Source organism: Fragaria vesca, linkage group LG6 (assembly GCF_000184155.1).
Source record: "Fragaria vesca subsp. vesca linkage group LG6, FraVesHawaii_1.0, whole genome shotgun sequence".
Classification (NCBI taxonomy): Eukaryota; Viridiplantae; Streptophyta; class Magnoliopsida; order Rosales; family Rosaceae; genus Fragaria; species Fragaria vesca.
In genome coordinates this window covers 15665921-15686059 of record NC_020496.1, presented here as the reverse complement: position 1 = coordinate 15686059, position 20139 = coordinate 15665921, and the positions used below count along the sequence as shown (strand labels likewise).

The 20139-nt window shown below is 37.6% G+C and overlaps 4 protein-coding genes across 5 annotated transcripts; 2 read left to right on the top strand and 2 right to left on the bottom strand.

Moving 5' to 3' along the window:
• The first annotated feature begins 181 nt into the window (after window positions 1–181).
• LOC101305489 (xylem serine proteinase 1-like) lies at window positions 182–2966 on the top strand. 2 transcript variants are annotated; one of them, XM_004303129.1, is made up of 3 exons: window positions 182–534; window positions 616–713; window positions 2695–2966. In XM_004303129.1, exons 1-3 carry the CDS (start codon window positions 341–343, stop codon window positions 2772–2774), a joined length of 372 nt encoding a protein of 123 aa, XP_004303177.1. In that variant the 5' UTR covers window positions 182–340; the 3' UTR covers window positions 2775–2966. The 2 variants fall into 2 exon arrangements, with proteins under 2 accessions (XP_004303177.1, XP_004303176.1); XM_004303128.1 differs by lacking the exon at window positions 2695–2966 and having other exon boundaries at window positions 194–530; window positions 616–1731.
• A 2921-nt stretch (window positions 2967–5887) lies between these two features.
• LOC101304889 (ubiquitin-conjugating enzyme E2 36-like) lies at window positions 5888–9303 on the top strand. The gene is made up of 8 exons (XM_004303126.1): window positions 5888–6056; window positions 6174–6201; window positions 6956–7042; window positions 7717–7775; window positions 8429–8470; window positions 8556–8629; window positions 8885–8982; window positions 9140–9303. Exons 1-8 carry the CDS (start codon window positions 6021–6023, stop codon window positions 9175–9177), a joined length of 462 nt encoding a protein of 153 aa, XP_004303174.1. The 5' UTR covers window positions 5888–6020; the 3' UTR covers window positions 9178–9303.
• A 5890-nt stretch (window positions 9304–15193) lies between these two features.
• LOC101297762 (40S ribosomal protein S23-like) lies at window positions 15194–15917 on the bottom strand. Its single transcript, XM_004305393.1, has 3 exons — window positions 15757–15917; window positions 15552–15678; window positions 15194–15247 (listed from the first exon to the last, which is right to left on the bottom strand). The coding sequence occupies exons 1-3, from the start codon at window positions 15915–15917 to the stop codon at window positions 15194–15196; spliced, it is 342 nt and encodes a 113-aa protein (XP_004305441.1).
• Window positions 15918–17307: 1390 nt separating this feature from the next.
• LOC101297471 lies at window positions 17308–18016 on the bottom strand. Its single transcript, XM_004305392.1, has 2 exons — window positions 17903–18016; window positions 17308–17682 (listed from the first exon to the last, which is right to left on the bottom strand). The coding sequence occupies exons 1-2, from the start codon at window positions 18014–18016 to the stop codon at window positions 17308–17310; spliced, it is 489 nt and encodes a 162-aa protein (XP_004305440.1).
• Window positions 18017–20139: the final 2123 nt, after the last annotated feature.

Below are 20139 nucleotides of genomic sequence, written 5' to 3'. Positions count from 1 at the left end.
ATAAAATTTTAATGGCAGAATTGGAATTTTAAAGGTAAAAAATTAAACGTGGGGTGAACTGAGCATTTAGTGGGGTGAAAATAACCGCACCCTTATTTTATAACATCATTTAATGACATATGGTTAATGATCAGAAAAAAATATAAAAATAGATGGACGTGTGGTGCAGGTTGCCGAGTGGCAAGAAATAAGGCTCACAGCCGCATAGATAACAGTGACACGCGCGGAGTTACTTAAGTCGGTAACGTATTCTAGTAGAAAAAGTGGGGATCTCTCTTTCCCAAATCTTCGTCGCTAAGCTTTGTGCTTTGGCTGTTTATCCTTATAACCACCACAAGGAATGTTGAGGACGGCTTCATCAGTTTCGGTTCTCCTTCTCACATTCGCAATCGCAATGGCCGACTCTTCTGCTCCCCTCAATCCCGCCTCTTCTGCTTCGGAATCGGCCGTCCACATCGTATACACCGAGAAGCCGCAGCAGAATGAGGAGCCTGAGGCCTATCACATCCGAACCCTCGCCTCCGTCCTCGGCAGGTTCTGTTTCCTATTTGCTGCAACCAATTTGATTTTGTTTATGTGAGTTTGATTTTGATCTTGAAATATATACGCACACAGTGAGGAGGCTGCCAAGGACGCTCTGGTTTACAGTTACAAGACTGCTGCCAGTGGATTCTCTGCCAAGCTCACTCCTCAACAGGTCGCCGAAATCTCCAGTAAGCCCTTCTCTCTCTTTGCCCCTTTATCTTTGTTATTCTGATTATGATTGTCGTGATTTCTTTTTTAACATGAACAAAATCCAGAGCATAATCACCAAAACAAAGCAGCTATGAACATAAAAGTTGATACGGTGTTAGTTATATGAAGCATGTAATAGTTGGAATATTCATTTAACCCCATAAGATCCAGATCAATCTAGTGCCCAGGAAGATCAATTAATCTAACCAAATTCTGCATGAACCAAATCCCCTATTGCTTTCGCTGGCTAGAATCAAAGGTGAGATGTAGCAGAATCGCTGAGAGAGGTTTACAAGAACGATTTTTCTGAGTGGAGGGAGAGGAAGTATGAGAGAAGTAAATGTGATGTTTTTGAGCAGAGAGAGGGAGAAAGTATGAGAGGAAGAGGTGTTATCTTGAGACACCACAATAGAGTACTCTTGATAACACCAGCTAGGGAGGCTGAAAACCAAAAATGGTGCTACATGGTACCATTTTATATTTGTACTGATTGATTCCAATCGCAGCCCCTTAACTGACAGCCTACTTAGTCCAGTCAAACAAACATGCACTCTGAGTTTCTGTATGGTATTGGTATAGCTGAAAATGTTATTAAATAAGACTCAAACCTGATCAGGAAGAACCGTCGACTGATTGATTGCCAATACTTTCGATGACAATTCTTCTGGTTTTTCTAGCAGCTGTTATCTGTATAATGTCATTAACTTTTCTGATCCCTTAGACTTTGAGCACTATGCAGACACAAGGGATTATATGATGATGCTTCTTTTAAACTTGATTTCTAGATGCAAAAGGCGCTATCACAGCTTGCATTTGCTTTGTTTTGGTTGGACTTTTGAACTCTGTACCAGACCTGTTTAAACAAGTATGGTATTAACTATCAGCCATCCTCAGAATGCTTAGACTTGTTCCTTTAACACACCACTGGGTCACTATCCTACTTCAGCTTTCAAACTATGTGCCTATGCAATTCATAAACGTCAAGTGTGGAATACCAAAAATAGAAAAAGTTAGCAAATTAAACCTTAAATCATAGCTTTTCAGCTCGTCCTTAATTGAGGAATGTCTGTACTTTTGTTTTCCCTTCATTTTTGCAGTGGTTCATTCATAATCAATGTGAAGGATAACTGCCTCTCTTTTTTTTTGAATAATGGATAACTGCCTTCGTAAATGACTATATGTAGAGAAATTACCAACGTCTTAGCTTTCTTTCGTAAACAAACCTGGAGCAAGTACAGTTCCTTATGCTGCTGAGATGGCATCTGGAGTAGATGTGATGCATATAGATTGATGTTTATAATTACATCCACAACTGATATCCTAAATATTTGAGATCCTCCAATTTAGGATAATTCAGTATTGCAACCCTTTCTTTTTTCTCTTGGGTCCGTGAAACAGCCCGCTACTCAGATATCTTGTTGAACCCACAAGATGATGCACACTCAGCTAGTGTTGCTGATCTCTGCAAAGAACCTACAACAGTACATGCCATTTTCTAGAATTGCCTGCCCGACATGAGAAATACAGTAAGAAGATAATAACTTGAGTGTGTGGATGAGTTTCCTCTTGGATGAAACTAGGTACTGGTGGAATAATGACTACTATGACATTTTGGGGAAAAACAGGTATTTAGCCTAGGGGTTTGTTGTTTGGGTACGAGGCTAGCACAATTATAAAACGCATAAGTTGTTTCCTTTAATTTGCAAAGCGAGTTTAGATGTTCCTCTCCTCCCGGAGAAAATAAAATGAATTAAATATGTCTATGAAGGAGGTATGATTTAACATTCTATTTCGCCTATAATGCATGTCAGATTTTGTTTAGTTTTCTCACTGCAAAGAAAAACTGTGACTATCTTATGTAATGATGTGAATCGGATTTCTTTGACTTCTGTTGATTTATGATGATGATAATGAAAATAATAATGATCCTAATAATAATATTTTATCTTCTACTTGCAGAACAACCTGGGGTTCTACAGGTCGTAGCAAGTAGGACACTCCAGCTGCATTCAGGACCTGGGATTGCGAAGCTGCATTAGATGAACTGAGCTCAATTTCCTATGAAAGTGTCTTCAAAAATATTATCTGTTTTATATGTCTAATCAGAATTTGACTCTTTTACTCTTGGCTTGCTTTGTTTTCTGCATTAAGGTCCTAACTTGACATTTAAAAGTGCCACCTCATGTAACTTTCCTATATGTTTAATAATATACATGTTCTACTAGTTTCTGTGAATGTCTGGTTCCTATATGTGCAATAATATACAAGTTCAACTTTAGTTTTTGTGAATGTCTGGTTCCTTCTTCCTCGTAAAATGATGCATCAGACTGTTTCCTCTTCCAGATACTAACTTTAGATAAACAAAGCATGTCCTGGACTCCTGGCTTATGGTGTGGGAAGCAATGAAAGATTCAGTTACATTGGGGGTGAGTTTGTTATGGCCGGTGAGAATAGGGTTTCAAAGCAAGAATCAAGAAACGCTTTCCCAAAGTCGCCACATACGTACCAATTAAATTTTCCAATGAGAAACGAACTTGGAGATGCTGAAATCTAGCTCATACTTCATGGTACATTGTACCCCAACTGGAATTCTTTGGATTTCTCTTATCTAGGAAATGTGTGTCTGTTCTTGAGGACTCCTTATGAACTCATGTGTCGGAATCGGCTCGTTGGAGGAGATCTAGGAACTACAGGGCAACACGTAGGTTAAGGCGAGAGAAAGAATTGATGCGAGTGAAGAAAAACAGCGATCGGCTTCTACAAACCCACCAATTTTGGGGCCGCTATGGTAGATGGTGTGTGGGGGCTATTAGGGACTCTGTAACCTCATTAAACTGAAATCGTGTGGTAGCCAAACACGGGTTTGTTCTTGTTATAAGACCCAAACTAGTCTGCTCCCCTCTAATCGGGGTAACGTGTTAGTGAAGTTAACTTTGATGGCTTGGTAATCCAAAATGATAGAGCTGCTGCAGGTTTTGTAATCAGAGATTATCATTGGTAAGTCAAATATTCTCCTAGCGAGTTGGTTTTCATGCAGCATGTTTACCTAGTTTTACCAAGCTCAAAGTTGAAGGTGATTCAAAATCCTGATTGATTGTATCAACAACAAAGTTGGCACTCCATGGCGCATTCTTACTGTCGTTCAAGACATCAAACTTCTTGTTGCCCGTTTTCAAAGTGTGGAATTTTAACATATTTGGTGTGAGGTGAATTTTCTTGCATATTCGCTTGCTAATCTTGGTCATTCTACATTTTTACGAATGTTGGTGGGTGGACTCGGAGCTGATATAATCAAAGTAAATGTGATCAAATTCATAGAAATTAGCTTGATTGTTCGAAAAATTATCCAAATATATCTCTAAACTGGTGACTATATGTAGTTTAACATCAGGGCATTTACTCGATAACTTAATATTTTGAAAATTTGCGAAAATAATAACATTTCCTTTTTAAATTTCCGAACGTGGTTATTTTTTATAGGTAGCTCCACTTTGATTTAGTAATTTTTTTCACCCACAACTCACATTAATCATTCCATCTAATGTTATTTTTCACAACAGAATTTAAACTCAATCATGTCTAATGGAATTTTGGTGTGTTCTGACTGCTGAATCAGTTTAGCTTAGTTTTTTTTTTTGATAAATGAGTTTAACTTTGATATCTTTCTTTTTTCTTGGTGATAACTTTGATATTTCTAAAAGGGACTGAGAGTCCAGTACTGTTTGGTCTAATGACATAAATCTCTCATTTGTAAGTGAGATGTCGTGAGTTCAACTCAAAATACGTGGCATATTAATTTTTTATTGAGAAATTTTAAATACACACCCCTAATATCTTAAGGGTGCGGCCATTGCCACCCCACCAAATGCTTTCTTCACCCCATATTTCAATTTTAAACTAAATATTCCAATACTAACCCCACAATCAAGAATTTTTGTGAAAATATAATATTAAAATAAAATCCAAACAACATCAATTCTCTACATCTTTACATTGGAAAGAAAAAAAAACAAAAACAAATCTCTACATTTTTTCAAATCAGATTTGAGAATCACTTCAATCTTCAACATGGTGGTTATACAGTGTGATATATGAGATTGTTAGTTCTTATTTTTATTTTATTTATGGTTTCAAACGTAGTATTTCATATATATATATATATAATATTCATAATCGTAAAGAAAAAACTCAAGAAAGAGATCGAGGAGAATATAGGATGTGGTTTGAGAAGAATGGAGGTATGCGTCAATTATATTGATGAAATATTATCATTTTTGTAATTGTAAGTTAAAAGAAAGAAAATAAAAACTAGATTTTCACAAAATTTTAATGGCAGAATTGGAATTTTAAAGGTAAAAAATTAGACGTGGGGTGAACTAAGCATTTAGTGGGGTGGAAATAGCCGCACCCTATCTTAATACACACCTCTTACTTAATACACCACTTATCAAGTTTTTCATTTCAGTATTATACTTAATACACATCTCAAACTGCCTAAAATGCCCTTAATTTATGAAATATTCTATTATTTAATATAATTAATATATATTTATTATTTGGTACCTCTTTTTACATATTATTTCGTCTAATTTTTGCTAGAAATTTTTAGTTATCATCGTTTAATTTATAATCAAATGATTATTGTTATATCCCAACTCCAAATCACCAATACAAGTTTTCAAAATTCACAAGCTAGTAGAACTGTAGAAGTACAATAGCTATTAAACATAAATATCTAGTTATTCGATAAAACATGTCATGATAAAGATGCAGTACTTGACAACATGATCTACAAGATCAAACTAAAACTGATACAAATAAAAAATTAAAAAATAAAAAATAAAAAGAAGAAGAAGAAAAAAGACAACCCAAATGAATTGTGGAGAAAAGTTGGGGTTAAGGGAGAAGACGTGCTTTCGACGATTTTAGGGTAGAATATATTAAAAAAAAATACTTCTAGCGTGTATTTTTTTTTTTTAATAATAGATGTTTGTTTTGGTCATTTAACTTACCTATAAATCTCAATAGAAACATAAAATAATAGATGTGTGTATTAAGAGATTAAGGGTGTGTAATTTAAAAAAAAAACAAAAAACAAAAAAGACTGAGAAATGGAAAGAAATAAAATAGGAAATGCGGGGTCAAAATGCAAATGGAGGAAAGTTGAAGTTGAAAACCATTACCTGATTCCCGTCCTCTTCCATCATTTTGGGTTTGTGTTTTTCTTCTCTGTCTTCTGATTCCGTCTCTCTGAGTCCCTCGAGGAGAATAGAAGAGTCTTCTTCATGGCGAATAGCAATCTCCCTCGACGAATCATCAAGGTTGTTCTCACTTCTAAACCCTCCGATCTCTCTATACACTGTTTTACAGCAATCGTTACTCGTGTTTCTTCTTCTCCTTTTAATTCTGTGTTTATGTGACTCTTTCTGATTCAATAGGAGACGCAGAGGCTGCTCAGCGAACCAGGTATCCCTCCCTCTCTCTCTCACTTCGTTTTTTATACTCTAAATTTGTGGATTAAGCATAAATTAGGGCTTTAATCGGGTCAAGATAAGCCAAAATTATTGTAATCAGTCACTGCGAAGATTTTTATGAATAGTCTTGGTTTTAAGCCTTTTGTGAGCGATTTGAGATTGTTCTGCAGGGAAAGACATCAGTGAATCATTCTAGAGTCAATTTAAACAAGAAAATGGTGCTTTTATTAGGAAGACCTTCTAGACTTTCTGCAAAGTGATTTAATGATGATTTCTCTGCCTTCGCTACCAAAATCATGAGAAATTGAGTCTATAAATTGCCGAAACATCCAAACCTTGCATATTAATTTGCCGAAAGTGTTTATGGGGAATAGTGAACTTGCTGTGTGAAACACTGTGCACGCGTCGTAAAAATTTGAGCCATATGAGGTGTTTTAGATGTCTGCATTTGATTGTGGAGTTGGATGACTACTGGTTGTCTGCTATCGAGAGCATGGCAGGACATTGCATTTTTATATAACAGAAAAAAGAATTTAAACTGAATTTTGGCCTAACATTGTGTACATTGCGCCGGCCTTAATATCAATACTGCATGATCAAGCTCAGTATAAGCTCTTGAGTTAGTACCATATCTTAATAAGTGATGGATATTGTCTAACAGGCCTTGGAATTTTGGGTTGTGATTCTTGGTACTAACAGTAGTTGTTGAAATTTCAATGTTGATCTGATGACTTTTCATTTTACAGCTCCGGGAATTAGTGCTTCTCCTTCAGAAGAAAACATGCGCTACTTTAATGTAATGATTCTTGGTCCAGCTCAGTCTCCATATGAAGGTGATTAGCCACACACGCCACACATTGTTCCTCTAATCCATATTTTTGAAGGATTTTCCTTTACTCCTCACTTTGTACGTTGTATAAATATGCTATTAATAATAACTATAGGCATGATGATGTGAGGAAGAGAACTGTTCTCTTTTCTTGGTTCAAAATTGTTATACAGGTTATAGCTGTTAAGTGTAACTAACAACTATTTTATGTATAGCCATTGGCTAAACTCTGTAGGGCTTATGTGTCCCTAATGCCGCTACTGTTTGTGAGATATCTGTTTATTTTTTATTTTAAAAAGAATCTGTTTATCTCAAGTCAACTGTAAAATATCCATTACATATAAAGTTACCTGTCATTCACTATGACACAAAGCATTTGGTATCAGTTTCTGAGGTTAAATTTAATAATTGCTTGGTGGGTCAAACATTTGTATACCTGTTAGTGTATGATTCAAGTATAACTAAATAGTATGTAGAAAGGAATGATTTGAAGGTTGTTGGCTATTCAAAAAGTCATTTAAATAGAGACCTGCCTGTCATTTTGCTATACCGTAAAAGCATTTGGTTCAAGCCATCTTTGCCTACCTCTTATCTTTATTTTCTTGGATGCTAAAGTTGTTTATTGATGTTCACATATATAAGTATCCAGATCACATTTGGTTGTTGAATTCTACTCAGGTGGGGTTTTCAAGTTGGAGTTGTTTTTGCCTGAAGAATATCCAATGGCACCTCCCAAGGTAAATATGTATGACGTAAAGTAATGTCCTATATTGACAATTATGGTATCTTATACTAGGGATTTCATCTGATTGACACCGTGAGTATTGACTTCCGTCATTTTGTAGGCTTTAGAGTTTTGTGACCACTGTACCTACTTTGTTGTCAGCAAGAATTATTATGCATGTCTATCTTTTCAGTTCTTAAGATGACTTTTCCTGGTGGATGTAGTAAAAATGTTAGTAATTGGATAATTAAGAACACGAAATTAGACTTGAGTATCCAGTTGAGTAGAATGGTTCTAAGATATGTGAAGAATAGTCTAATAAGTTCTTTGAATTGGTTAGGCTCACTCTAATCATGTGATTGATCTTGAATACTCCGTAATTGTTGCAATTTATTATTTGGGACATTTGAGTATGGAACTCATCACAAAAGTAATCCCATCCTTAGTTTTTTACCTTTACTGTTCTGGTTATGTGACTTGACTGGAACTGGTGTCACATATATGCTAGTCTTGAGGTTCTGATTGTTGTAATCTTCAGATTTGGTTGATTCCTTCGAAGAGAGTCCTTTATAGGTGCTACCATGTCATCCCATTGTACCTATTGTAGTTTTTGCGCAATATCAAATGCTAATCTCTTCACTTATTTGTTTTTTCTCCTATTAACAGGTTCGCTTCCTGACCAAAATATATCATCCTAACATTGATAAGGCAAGTTACTTTCTCCTTTAGTTCCTTTTTTGCTTTCCCTTGTTCAATAAATGTATTTCTCAGTGAGAATGGTTTTCCTTGGCAGCTTGGGAGGATATGCCTTGATATTCTGAAAGACAAATGGAGCCCAGCCCTCCAAATCCGAACAGTATTGCTGAGGTGACATTTTCCCTTCTTAGAGTACCTTAGACGTTCAAAAATAGTTTGTCTTTATCTGAATAAGTAGAAGTCTGCTCACAATTTTTATATGCTAATCCCAACTCCTGAACTGGGATGTCAGACATTTTGTTTTGGTAGTTCAAAGTTAAGTTGTGTGCAATGCATAGTAAATTGAAGTAGGTTATCATGTGTATTTTCAGGTTAGTATGTCATGATAGTATGTGACTAACACGATACATTATGTTTCACTTTCAGCATCCAAGCACTTCTGAGTGCTCCAAACCCTGATGACCCACTTTCTGAGAACATTGCAAAGCACTGGAAGTCAAATGAAACCGAAGCTGTTGAGACAGGTAATTTCAATTATGCTACGCTGCTGAGAGGTTTAAAATCTGATAGTAGCCATTTACGTTCAAAAGTTTGATTGGTGAAAGTAGCAGATGCTTGTTACAGATAATTAGTTCTGGTACTTTACTAACTTTATTTATGATTTTCTATTGAATTCTGCAGCCAAGGAGTGGACCCGCTTATATGGAAGTGGTGAATAATTTGCTCAATTTTTTTTTTCTATTGTATGTTAAACCCCTTTCTTAGATTATACACTCAAAAACAGGAATATTTTCTGGTCCTTCATGTTTGTTGATAATCACTTCCATTGCTCTATGATCATTTTCTGAATCATGGCTTTCAAAGTATATACTTGCTGTTGCCAATGTTGATTATGCTCTTCACTTCATGCATGGTGGTTCCCAAGGGGATACCAAGTTGTGATGAGGTATCCTGTCACCGAAAAAAAAAAAATCAATGCTTTTAATCCTTCTGGAAAACGACTTCCATTAGTTACTTGTTCTGAGATTTTAAATGATTCAATTATGATCTTTTGATTGGATGCGGCCAGCTTTTGAATGTAATATTCAGCATATTTGAGGATTTCAGTACTAGTTTTTTATGATTAATTTGGGTACTGGAAAGCATATTGTTCTTAGGATCATATTTTGGCATTCTGTTCAGGGTTCTCATCATTTTGTGATCAAACAAGTGCTTGTACACGGAAGAAACTGTTTTAGGTGTTATGAATGATATAATTAAGAGTCACAAGCAGTTGGTTCAAAACAAATGTTAGACCAACCGGTCAGAAAATAACTTTTTAATCTGAAAGAACTAATGAGTCCGTTTTTCTTTTTGAATAGAAGAAATATGTTTCATTGATAAGTAAATTTAATGTATGAGAAATTTTAAATGCACACCTCTAATATCTTAATACACACCTCTTACTTAATACATCATATATCAAGTTTTTCATTTCAGTATTATACTTAATACATATCCCAAACTGCCTAAAATACCCTTAATTTATGAAATATTTCATTATTTAATATAATTAATCTATATTTACTATTTGGTACCATTTTTTACATATTATTTCATCTAATTTTTGTTAGAAATTTTTTATTATCATTGTTCAATTTATAATTAAATGATTATTGTTATATCCCAACTCCAAATCATCAATACAAGTTTTCAAAATTCACAAGATAGTAGAAGTGTAGAAGTACTGTAGCTATTAAACATAGATATATAGTTATTCGATAAAACATGTCATGATAAAGATGCAGTACTTGAGAATATGATATGTAAGATCAAACTAAAACTAATACAGATAAAAATAAAAATAAAAAATAAAAAGAAGAAGAAGAAAAAAGACAACCCAAATGAATTGTGGAGAAGAGTTGAGGTTATGAGAGAAGACGTATTTTCAATGATTTTAAGGTAGAAGATGTTGAAAAGAATACTTCTAGCGCGATTTTTTTTTTAATAAGAGATGTTTGTTTTGGTCATTTAACTTACCTATAAAATCTTAATAGAAACATAAAATAATAGAAGTGTGTATTAAGAGATTAGGGGTGTGTATTTAAAATTTCTCTTAATGTATATACTCAAAACATTTTGAATATCTCTGACCTAGCAGCCGCTTTGCTAGGGTTTATCGTGGCCGTCTGGTCTTTGGCAAAATCTTTTATCAAAATGCTTAGCGCTCTTGCTAGGTTTGGGAGAGCGCCGTATACGGCCTCTGTATCCTCTTCCTTCAAGTCTTCAACCTTGGAGAACCTCTCCCATACCGTCCTCAGCATTGAGACCTATGTGCACAACCTCACCTCTTTTCCTGTCACCACAAGCACGCTCCTCGGCAAAGATCTCTCCTCCAATTTGTGGTGTGTGGGGCAAAGCAAAGGTTGCGCAAATTGGTGGGTTCGGATCGCTTTGGTTTGTGGACCGGCTCCGACCAAATCGAGCACGACTCAAAGCAAGTGCGTTGAAGAGATCTGATCCTGTTTTATTGTTTATTGGGTGCTATGTTGTGGTTGATTTGGTTGGGAAAGAAGATATTAATCTCCAACGAAGTTTGACAACAACAAAACCAAGCTTCTCCCAACAAGACAACATTCATGCTGGTGACAAGCCATTGATTCCAGCATAATTCTGGTGTGGCGGCGTGGTCGGTGTCGGAGTCATGGTTGACGGTCTTCAGGTGTGGCCTGCTTGGCGTCAACCTAGTGGAAAGGGCTCATGTTTGTTACTTGGGTCTGAGTTCTAATGGGCTGACTAAAGATAATACATTTGGACTTTCTAAATTTTGGTTTCGGATCTGGGATCCAAGTGGTTTTACGATAAAAATTTGGGACCCAAGACTTTTCTTAATTTGGTACCAATTTTTTTCTTGGGATCAATACCTGTGAGGAACTGGTTATCAGCGAGTATTCTAGTGGATGCTGTGGAAAAATTTATTGTCGGTATTTTATTAGTTTACTCTCCCCCTGAGCTTCACTCAATAGGTGGAGTTGTATTATGTTTTAGCAGTGTCTCTTTCTGATGGTCCTGCAAGGGCGGGTCACTGTGTAATATGACTTGTGTTTAATGAATAAAATTGTCTAACCTCCTTTTCATTATATATATATATATATATATATAAGTTCTAGTGTGAACTGATATACGTATCATTTCTTTGGTATCTTTTTGTGTCTAGTTTTTATCTCTGCTAGGCTCATAATGGGCTCATAATAAATGAGTGTTTTGTCTAATGTAATGGTACTATATGACCCTTTGAGATTATTATATGTTGTCATTCTACCCTTCGAATATCAATGAAAATTTTCATTTTTTGTCAAAAAAGAATTAGAGGAGAAAAAAAAAAATATTAGCTAATAGTCTTGAGGATATAGAAATACAACCAAGTATTCCAAATTTGGTACCGTTTTTGTATTTGGGATTTGGTCATTTGGCTCCTTCCCTTTCCCCGCCCAAAGTTTTCTACTTTGCCGTCATTTGCCAATTTGACCCGGGATCTCTCTTGCACTTTTGGTATTTACGATCTCAAAATTTTGGAATCTCCCTCTCTCAATTTCCCCTTTGCATGTGCCAACATGACCAAAATTCTGAATTCAAATCGACGAGAGCACGCAGGAACCAAAACAACAATTAAATTCAAATTCCAAGTCCCTTCCTCCCTCCAGGCTCCAACCTTGACACTAATACTCTAATCTAAAAAAAAAAACCTTGAAACTAAAACTCAAAGTCTAAAACAAAAAGAAAATTTCAAAAACCCCACCAAAATAGAATTGCAAATCTGGATTGCACAAACATTACAAATAGCAGCTCACTCCTTCCCCTTCGAAACTCCAAAGCAAAGCAATTTTCTCATTCTCTCAAACAGTTTGTCAGAAATGGAGGCCATTGCCATCTGTGACCAAGTCCACAACAACAAAGAGAACATCCCTCCATTTCTGCCTGCAAATGCAAAGCCGAGCAAGAACCCACTTCCGGAAAATGGGTCAACTGCCAAGAAATGCAAGAAAATTATAAGGCTGAAGAGGAAGCCTCTCGCTGACATCACCAATCTCTACCAGTCAAGGTTGCCTCTGGCTCTTCCCAGCTCAACTCTTAGACCCTCTTCCTCTGTTACTGTCTCTGCTGTTTCAAATCCAAGGAAAAGAAAAGCAAATTCGAACGAGAGTGAGACCAGCTCAAACTCCAGGTCCCTAAGGATGGGTTTCAGATAATTCTGATGTGTCTGTCTGTCTATGTTGATTCCTTATTTGCATTTAGGGGTTGGTTTCTCATCAATCAGAATAAGAGTTGAATCTCTATGTCAGCTTTAGAAAAAAAGATGAACACAGATTTATATACATACAATTCTTTTCCTCTCAGTTTCATGAGAACGTCATGATGATCTTTTAAACATAACTGAGGACTCGGCTATGTGGTGAACTGATGAATAGATTGATAGTGGTAGCCCCAAAAACGGTTTGTGGGTGTTGATAGGATGAGGTTGAACCGTTGGAAAATTGAAATGTATTTGATTTGTAAGCAAAGACTGGTGAATTCTCTGTAATGTGATACATTCTTTTGGTAACAGTATCGTCAAAAGTGAAATGTTATGCTACACTTCAAATCTTCAATTACCTAGTAGAACAATTGTACGAGCTTAAAATCTGAAGAGTAAAGCGGATGAACACCCAATTAAAATTACATTGGCGTGATTCTGAAAACTTGAAAAGTAGTGGTTGCTTAAGCTTAGAATCTCAACATCAAAGCTGATGGAAGTCCATTAATTAACAATATGTATTGTGCTAACCTTGGTTGCGGTATGTATGTTTAGCTTAACCTTGGGAAGATTCGTGAGGCGCAATTTTGGCTTCTGTGGATTATTGAATTAGCATAGTCAAAATCAAGACAGACATTAAAAAAAAAAAAATACAAGAACAGTACATGAATAACTTCGAGTGATTCTTAAAATTGGTACATTTCCTATGGTTTTTTTGAAAACAATACATGATCTTTAAAACCCGACTCAACTTTCATACACAGTTAAATTCTTCGAGATTTACAAGACCAACATTGTCAAACAACTATGATCGCAAATAGCCTTTTGCCTCCACAAGCCGAGAATCAACACTCACCAACCCAAGATCGAAACTGATCTTGACATATGCACGAAACCGCCTAGGTTTCAATTTTTCGGGTTTTAGATTTCACTCTAAATTTTATCTCTTAAACTAATGTAAAATATATTAGTAAAAGCCATAAAACATATTTAATTAATGGACTAATTTCAGTTTACCCTCATCAACTTTAAGTCGATCATCATGTTAGTCATTCTTCTTTCAATTTCATCAAAAACACCTCTCAACTCCCAATTTTCATCAGTCGCGCATGTCAAAACCTCCAATCTCCATCCAATTTTTTTGTTAAGTGATGACTTGATATCAAGAAGAAAGTCAAATTCTGAAAGTTACCTTTCGGACCATTTTCTTCCCATATTGATACACATCTTCGTTCCCATCACAATCCCCTAACCTTGGTGATTTTGGTGGGATTGAATGCAATTTGTCTATTTGTCTATTTTTCTTTCTTCTTTATATCAAGTCATCACTTGACAGAGGAATTGGATGGAGATTGGAGGTTTGGACATGCGCGGCTAATGAAAATTGGGAGTTGAGGGGTGTTTTTGATGAAATTGAAAGAAGAACGACTAACATGATAATTGACCTAAGTTGATGGGGGTAAACTGAAATTAATCCTTAATTAATCAATAAAAACCTTTTAAATTTATGACCATTAGATGAAAAGTCATTGTTGTGAAACGAAAATTCTTCAATACACCATGATACAGGTGAACCAAAGGTTATAAAATGATCTCAGCCGTCCATATGATCTGATACTCTATATGGCACTAACATCAATATTAACACTGTTAAGATTATTAAAACTCAAAAATAGGTCATTCAATATGGTAAAAACATTAATAAGTAAATACAATTCATCTAATTGAATTCGAAAAGTCGCACATGGAGGTTAAGGGTCGCTCAGCTACAGCCTCCGCCAATATAACTGACGGATTCTTCTTTACAGGCAATGCCAATGTCGTCACCGCCACCGCAACCACCCTCCTCCTCCTAATACTAGTCACCACCACCTCCTCAGCAGTTATTCTCAGCCTCGACACCTTACAGATCCACCAGTCTCTCTCCACTCTTTGGCCTTCATCTTTCTCACTCCACTTCTGTGTATTATTTCAGAATTTTCTGGGTGTTCTTGTTTGTGGTTCTAGGATCAATTAGCTTATAGATCTGGTATGCCTTGATGCAATTTTGAATGATTTGTCGAGAATCGTAGATCTAGGGTTTGGGTTTCCTATCCATTCTTGATGTTCTTAATCTTCGTGCGGTCGCGCTTGGCCTTGATGATGACTTGATGAGGGCTACGGCGCCGGAGGAGACGAAGAAGAAGTTGACCATCTAGACCTTGGCGGGCTCTTTCGGCGACGGAGGACCGATATCGCCTGATGCGGACGCAGACTTGGGAGGGGATAGGTTGGGTTTTGGGGATGAGGAGGCGGGCAGAGGCAGTTTGATTTCTTTACTGCAGTTCCTGGGTTTTTAACTGCAATTTGATTTTTTTTAGGTGCTGCTAAATGTACCCAGCAAATTACTATATAAACCCAGCAAAACAATTTTATTTGAAAAGACAATTTTATCCTCATGCGAAAAGACATTAACAGTCATGCTAAGATAGTAACAAAGCAACCATCAAATAGAAGTGGCTCTTGAACCCAGCAATCTAAATCAACCCATCATTATCATCAAGATGAATACATTCTGCATTCGAGCAAACCCAAACCCAGCACGACTTGAAAACAGTCTTGAGACTTTTGATGAACAATTTTGTTGAAAAAGATTCTTCCCAAAGCTTGTTCTTCAATTCCTCGTTCTTCACTCGAGAAAGAAATTGTTTTTTTTTCTGTGTGTAAGCACTTCGTCCTGCAATTGGCCAAAATCATCAGTACGGACAAATCAAATAGCTAAACCACTAAGCCATGTTCAAACATAAGGACACCAACTCTTGTAATACTATCTGTACTTACATTCTCTTCAATGTAGTTCGGGCAACCATCATTTGGCACAAAAGCAGCAATCTTCTTTCCATTCTTAATAAGCTGGACTCGAGCACACTTTCTAATGGCAGAGTTAGGTTGCTTAGCTTCAATACCACTGCACCAATTACCATACAGAGTTAGATACAATCTACTGTTGAAGTATACCTCAAAGGAACAAAGTGATTATCCTTACATTTTCTCAAGAACAATGCCTTTAGCATGGGAAGATCCAGCAAATGGCTTCTTCCACTCGTTTCCAAGATGAGACTTCTTGTACGACTTGTCAACCCACCTTTGCCTCCTGCGGTGGTTCTTCAGCTTGCGGGCAGCTCCCATACCACGTGTCTTCCCCATGATGACTGAGCGAGAAGAGAGTCGGCGGCGAAGGTCTGAAACAGAGAGCTACGGAGGCGCAAAGAGACGATATGAGGAAAAACCCTGAAGAAGAAATTAGTTTGAGTTTTGCTGGGTTTAACAAGGAAGGGTATTATTAGAAAGTTACTGGGTGTATTTAGAGATTTTATAATTTTATTGGGTGTAAATAGTTTGCTGGTCTATATAGGAATTTTCTGGGTACATCTAACAGCACCCTTTTTCACTATCCATGGTTGATCTGTTTGGTGCAAGTGCACGTAAGTGCACTGAATCCTCTCCGCGCCGCCAAATTGAAAATCCAGAATTGTTTATGGGATTTGGGGAAAGCCAACCCCCGCCCAGATTCTCTAGTTTTGTATTTTTGGCCAAATTTGGTAAAACAAAAAACCCGGGAAAGCGCGAAAATCACAAATACTTGACCCTTAAAATTCTCCCTCCCTCTTGTCCTTCCCTTCCTACTGCCCAGTCCGCATATGAAAACTTTATAAAACAATTCCCTCCTCCTTGAAACTAAAATTCAAAACCCAACACACTTCTGCCTGAAAATACAGAAAAGACCGAAAATTTTCAAACGTCCCTCCAAAACAAAATCATTGAATTGTAGACCTTACAAATAGCTCTCACTCCTTCCTTCCTTACCCAACTCCTCCCTCCCTCACAAATCTTTCACACTTTTTCCAATGGAGGCCATTGCTTGCTATGACCAGGTCCACAGCAACAAAGAAAACATCCCTCCATTGTTCTCTGCAATTGCAAACTCGACCAACCCATTTCCGCTAATCAGGTCGTCGTTGTCGTCTGGGTCTTGGAAGAAGAAATGTAAGAAACTAAGGTCGAGGAGGAAGCCTCTTGCTGACATTACGAATCTCTACCTCTGGCAATACCAACTCATCAACACCAATTCACTCCCACCAAATCCAAGAGCAACTACGCCTCCCTCCTCCTCTGCCTCAAATCCTAGAAAACGGAAAGCTATTCAGGAGGCCAATATCCAAGACACCTGCAGCTCCAAATCCAAGTCGCTAAGGATGGGTTTCAGATAATTTACTTGCAGTTTCTTTAGATTATTCTTGTTGATTTATTCTGAAATTGGGATTAACAGACCTGTTCTTGCTGTGACTTTCTGGTTGATTCCTCATCAATCATCATAAACATTTCTAGTCAATTTCAAAGTTATGTGTATTTGTTGGTATTGTCAGAACACCAAAATGCTCAAAATTCTTACAAATCAGTAAAATACCAAATCAATTCTGTAATGAAAAATTGAACGAAAAGACCACGTAACTCATTGCGGATTACGAAATGACCAAAATACCCTCTACACGCACTGTTCGTGTTTAATTGCCGAGGCTAATAGACCGATATGCCCTCAGGGAAAAGAGATATTTACGAGATCTGCCACTTTCGCAGTGCGCCTCCTCTTCCGCGCCGATCTCCTCTTGGCCGGAAAGGGAGCTTTAACGACCACGCTGTGGGCGACGGAATCCGGAGCGGGGGGCGGCGAGTACTGTTGGAACTTGACGGCGTCGTTTCGGGGAGGAAGAGACTGGTACTGGTTCACGTTGTTCCATGAACGGCTGAGGGTTTCGATGGAGGTGATGTGGCACTCTTGCCAGTTGAGGTCGCTGAGGTCAGCCATGACGTCCTCCGTCTTCACCGTCACCAGCGGCGAGATGTAGTCGTGGAGAGTAGAGCGGCACGGGTTCACCAGGTCCAGTGAGTTCACGGCGTCGCTCAGAAGCTTCTACAGTTCACTCCAAAAAAAAATAACGTAAATTTCAATTTCAACGAAATTAGAGAAAACAAAGTTGAGGAGGGAATGATTTGGACCTTATGGACTTTGTGGATCTTCTTGAAGCCGTGCATGTGGATGATCTGATCGGAGAAATAAAACGAAACTCCAGAAATATCAAATGAAGAAACTAATGAAATTGAGGAGAGGAAGAAGAGAGAATGGAACGTACCTGGTTGAGATGGGTGACGGTGAGGTTGAGGTGGGAGCGGGAGTGAAGGAGAAGGAGGTAATCTTCCAGGTACACCTTGGCGTTGGAGGAGTTGTTCTTAGCTTTGCTCGCCATCTCCGGCCTTCTGCTATTTTCGCTTTCTTTGCGGTTTCCTTTTCTCCATCACCATTCACCGGCCTCTTATATATAAGTGCCCAACGGTGTGAGAGGATGGGTGCCACGTGTCGTCTCATGCTTTCGGATTGCATATTGGCATTCCTCAACAGAATATATGATTTGACCTGTGGAGCCATTTCTTATTTACACATCGAAATGGCTGCGGCCGAATATCCTTTTTCCTCGGAAATTCGATTTTAATGTGATGCTTCTTTTGGCATTCGATATTTTTGTAAATGTGATATGGGGTTCTATAGAAAATTTCATACACGTCTGTTCTCATTACAACCGGTTACAAAGTCATCTAGCGTGAAGTTAGTTCATATTAATTGAGATTTAACTAATTTTTGTAATAATGGTTCGAATTTCTGAATATCATTATAAGATAATGCATGTTATGATTTTTGATGAACTTTTGCGGCTTTAGATAGACATCTAAATAAGTATTTGGAAGAAGCATATGAATTTTGGGTCCAATAGCAACAATGCATAAAACCTTAACAAAATTAGGGCCTAACTTGCCGATAAACTCATCGATTTTTAGACCGTTATATTTGTCAATCAAATACATTAAATTTTACATTTTGTATTTTTTGAAACAAAAATATGAAAAAGAAATCATGAGAACTATTTACACTACTGGAAAAAAACATTTCGGAGACGGAATTATTTCGTCTCCTAAGTGACAGATTTCGTCTCCTAAATACTTAGGAGACAGAACGTCCGTCGGCTAAGATCCGTCGCCTAAGTGTGGTGAGGTAGACACTTAGGCGACGGAACCTAAAATTCCGTCGCCTAAGTGGTTCTTAGGCGACGGAATACTTTCGTCTCCTTCGTCGCCTAAGAACTTAGGCGATGGATTTTATTTTATAATAAAAAAAATTATCCACTTAGGAGATGGAATAGTTGAATTCCGTCGCTAAAGGTTGAAGAAAAAAAAAAAAAAAAAACCACCACAGGTTTTTTCATCCACTCACTCAGACTGCCCCAAATACCACCACCACCGCAGGTTTCAGAAGTCACAACTAAATGTCTTGAACTTCTTCTCATCCTGCATATATATAAGTAGTAAAAACTTGCATTTATAAACTGCATATGGAAAAACTAAAATTTACTACCTCCCAGTAAACTTCTATTGGGGATCAGTAAACTTGCAAAAAATAACTCCCTTTCAATTTCAGGGGCACAACACACAACAGATACCAATTCTTACCTTAATAAACAACTTTATTAGCTCCTAGTGAACCCAGTAAAAGTTTACTGGCCCCTAGTAAACTTCTACTGGGGGTCAGTAAAATTCAATACAATATCTCCCTTTCAATTTCATGCCAATTATACACAACAGATACTCATTTTTACCGTAATAAACAAATTTATTACCTCCTAGTAAACCCAGTGAAAGTTTACTGCCCCCCAATACAGTATTTCCTTTTCAATTTCATGCCAACAATCTGCCCTAAATATACCATCACCACCACCACCACCATCGTACCAAATAACCACCATAATACCAATCACATCCTAACCAAAATTAAAATCAAAATCAAATTAAACAAAAACACATAAATCTATCATCAAAGCTAATTAAACCAGAAAAATTGAAGAACTTACCCTGATTTCTTACCCTTTTGAAATTTCGAGGGACGGTGGTGGGTCGGCGGGAAGGCTTGGTAGAGAGAGAAAGGTGGTGGCAACGGCGTCTGTGGTGACCCAGATCTGAGGCTTGGTGCAAGAGAAGGGGACGAGGAGCTTGCTGGCGGCGGGAACGGGTGAGTTGAGTCGGGTCGGGTCGAGAGGGGGAGATTGTTGGCTCCGAGGAGGGTGCGGAGGTGGCCGGGTGATGTTGAAGAGGGTCTTGACGGTGTTGAGAGTGGTGGCGTTTGTGGGGACGAAGAAGTCGATGAGCGTGTGGCAGTTAGAGGTGGCGTTGGTAGGGGTGGTGCAGTTGAAAGTGGTGGCGGAGGAAGGAGCGATGAGAATGGAGAGAGAGCGCTGGCATGAGAGTGATGGTCTAGAGAGAGAGAGAGAGAGAGAGAGAGAGAGAGAGAGAGAGAGAGAGAGAGAGAGAGAGAGAGAGAGAG

Bases quoted from the DNA above. Each gene is read 5' to 3' on its own strand.
- LOC101304889 (XM_004303126.1), top strand. From the start codon at position 6,021: ATGGCGAATAGCAATCTCCCTCGACGAATCATCAAG. The intron at 7,043-7,716 runs GTGATTAGCCAC...AATTCTACTCAG, and splicing joins AGCTCAGTCTCCATATGAAG to GTGGGGTTTTCAAGTTGGAG. The intron at 8,471-8,555 runs GCAAGTTACTTT...TTTCCTTGGCAG, and splicing joins ATCATCCTAACATTGATAAG to CTTGGGAGGATATGCCTTGA.
- LOC101305489 (XM_004303128.1), top strand. From the start codon at position 341: ATGTTGAGGACGGCTTCATCAGTTTCGGTTCTCCTTCTCACATTCGCA. The intron at 531-615 runs GCAGGTTCTGTT...ATACGCACACAG, and splicing joins AACCCTCGCCTCCGTCCTCG to TGAGGAGGCTGCCAAGGACG.
- LOC101297762 (XM_004305393.1), bottom strand. From the start codon at position 15,917: ATGGGGAAGACACGTGGTATGGGAGCTGCCCGCAAGCTGAAGAACCAC. The intron at 15,679-15,756 runs GTAAGGATAATC...TAATTGGTGCAG, and splicing joins GGCATTGTTCTTGAGAAAAT to TGGTATTGAAGCTAAGCAAC. The intron at 15,248-15,551 runs GTAAGTACAGAT...GGGTTGATTTAG, and splicing joins CGAACTACATTGAAGAGAAT to ATTGCTGGGTTCAAGAGCCA.
- LOC101297471 (XM_004305392.1), bottom strand. From the start codon at position 18,016: ATGGCGAGCAAAGCTAAGAACAACTCCTCCAACGCCAAGGTGTACCTG. The intron at 17,683-17,902 runs GTACGTTCCATT...AGTGAACTGTAG, and splicing joins CCGTCACCCATCTCAACCAG to AAGCTTCTGAGCGACGCCGT.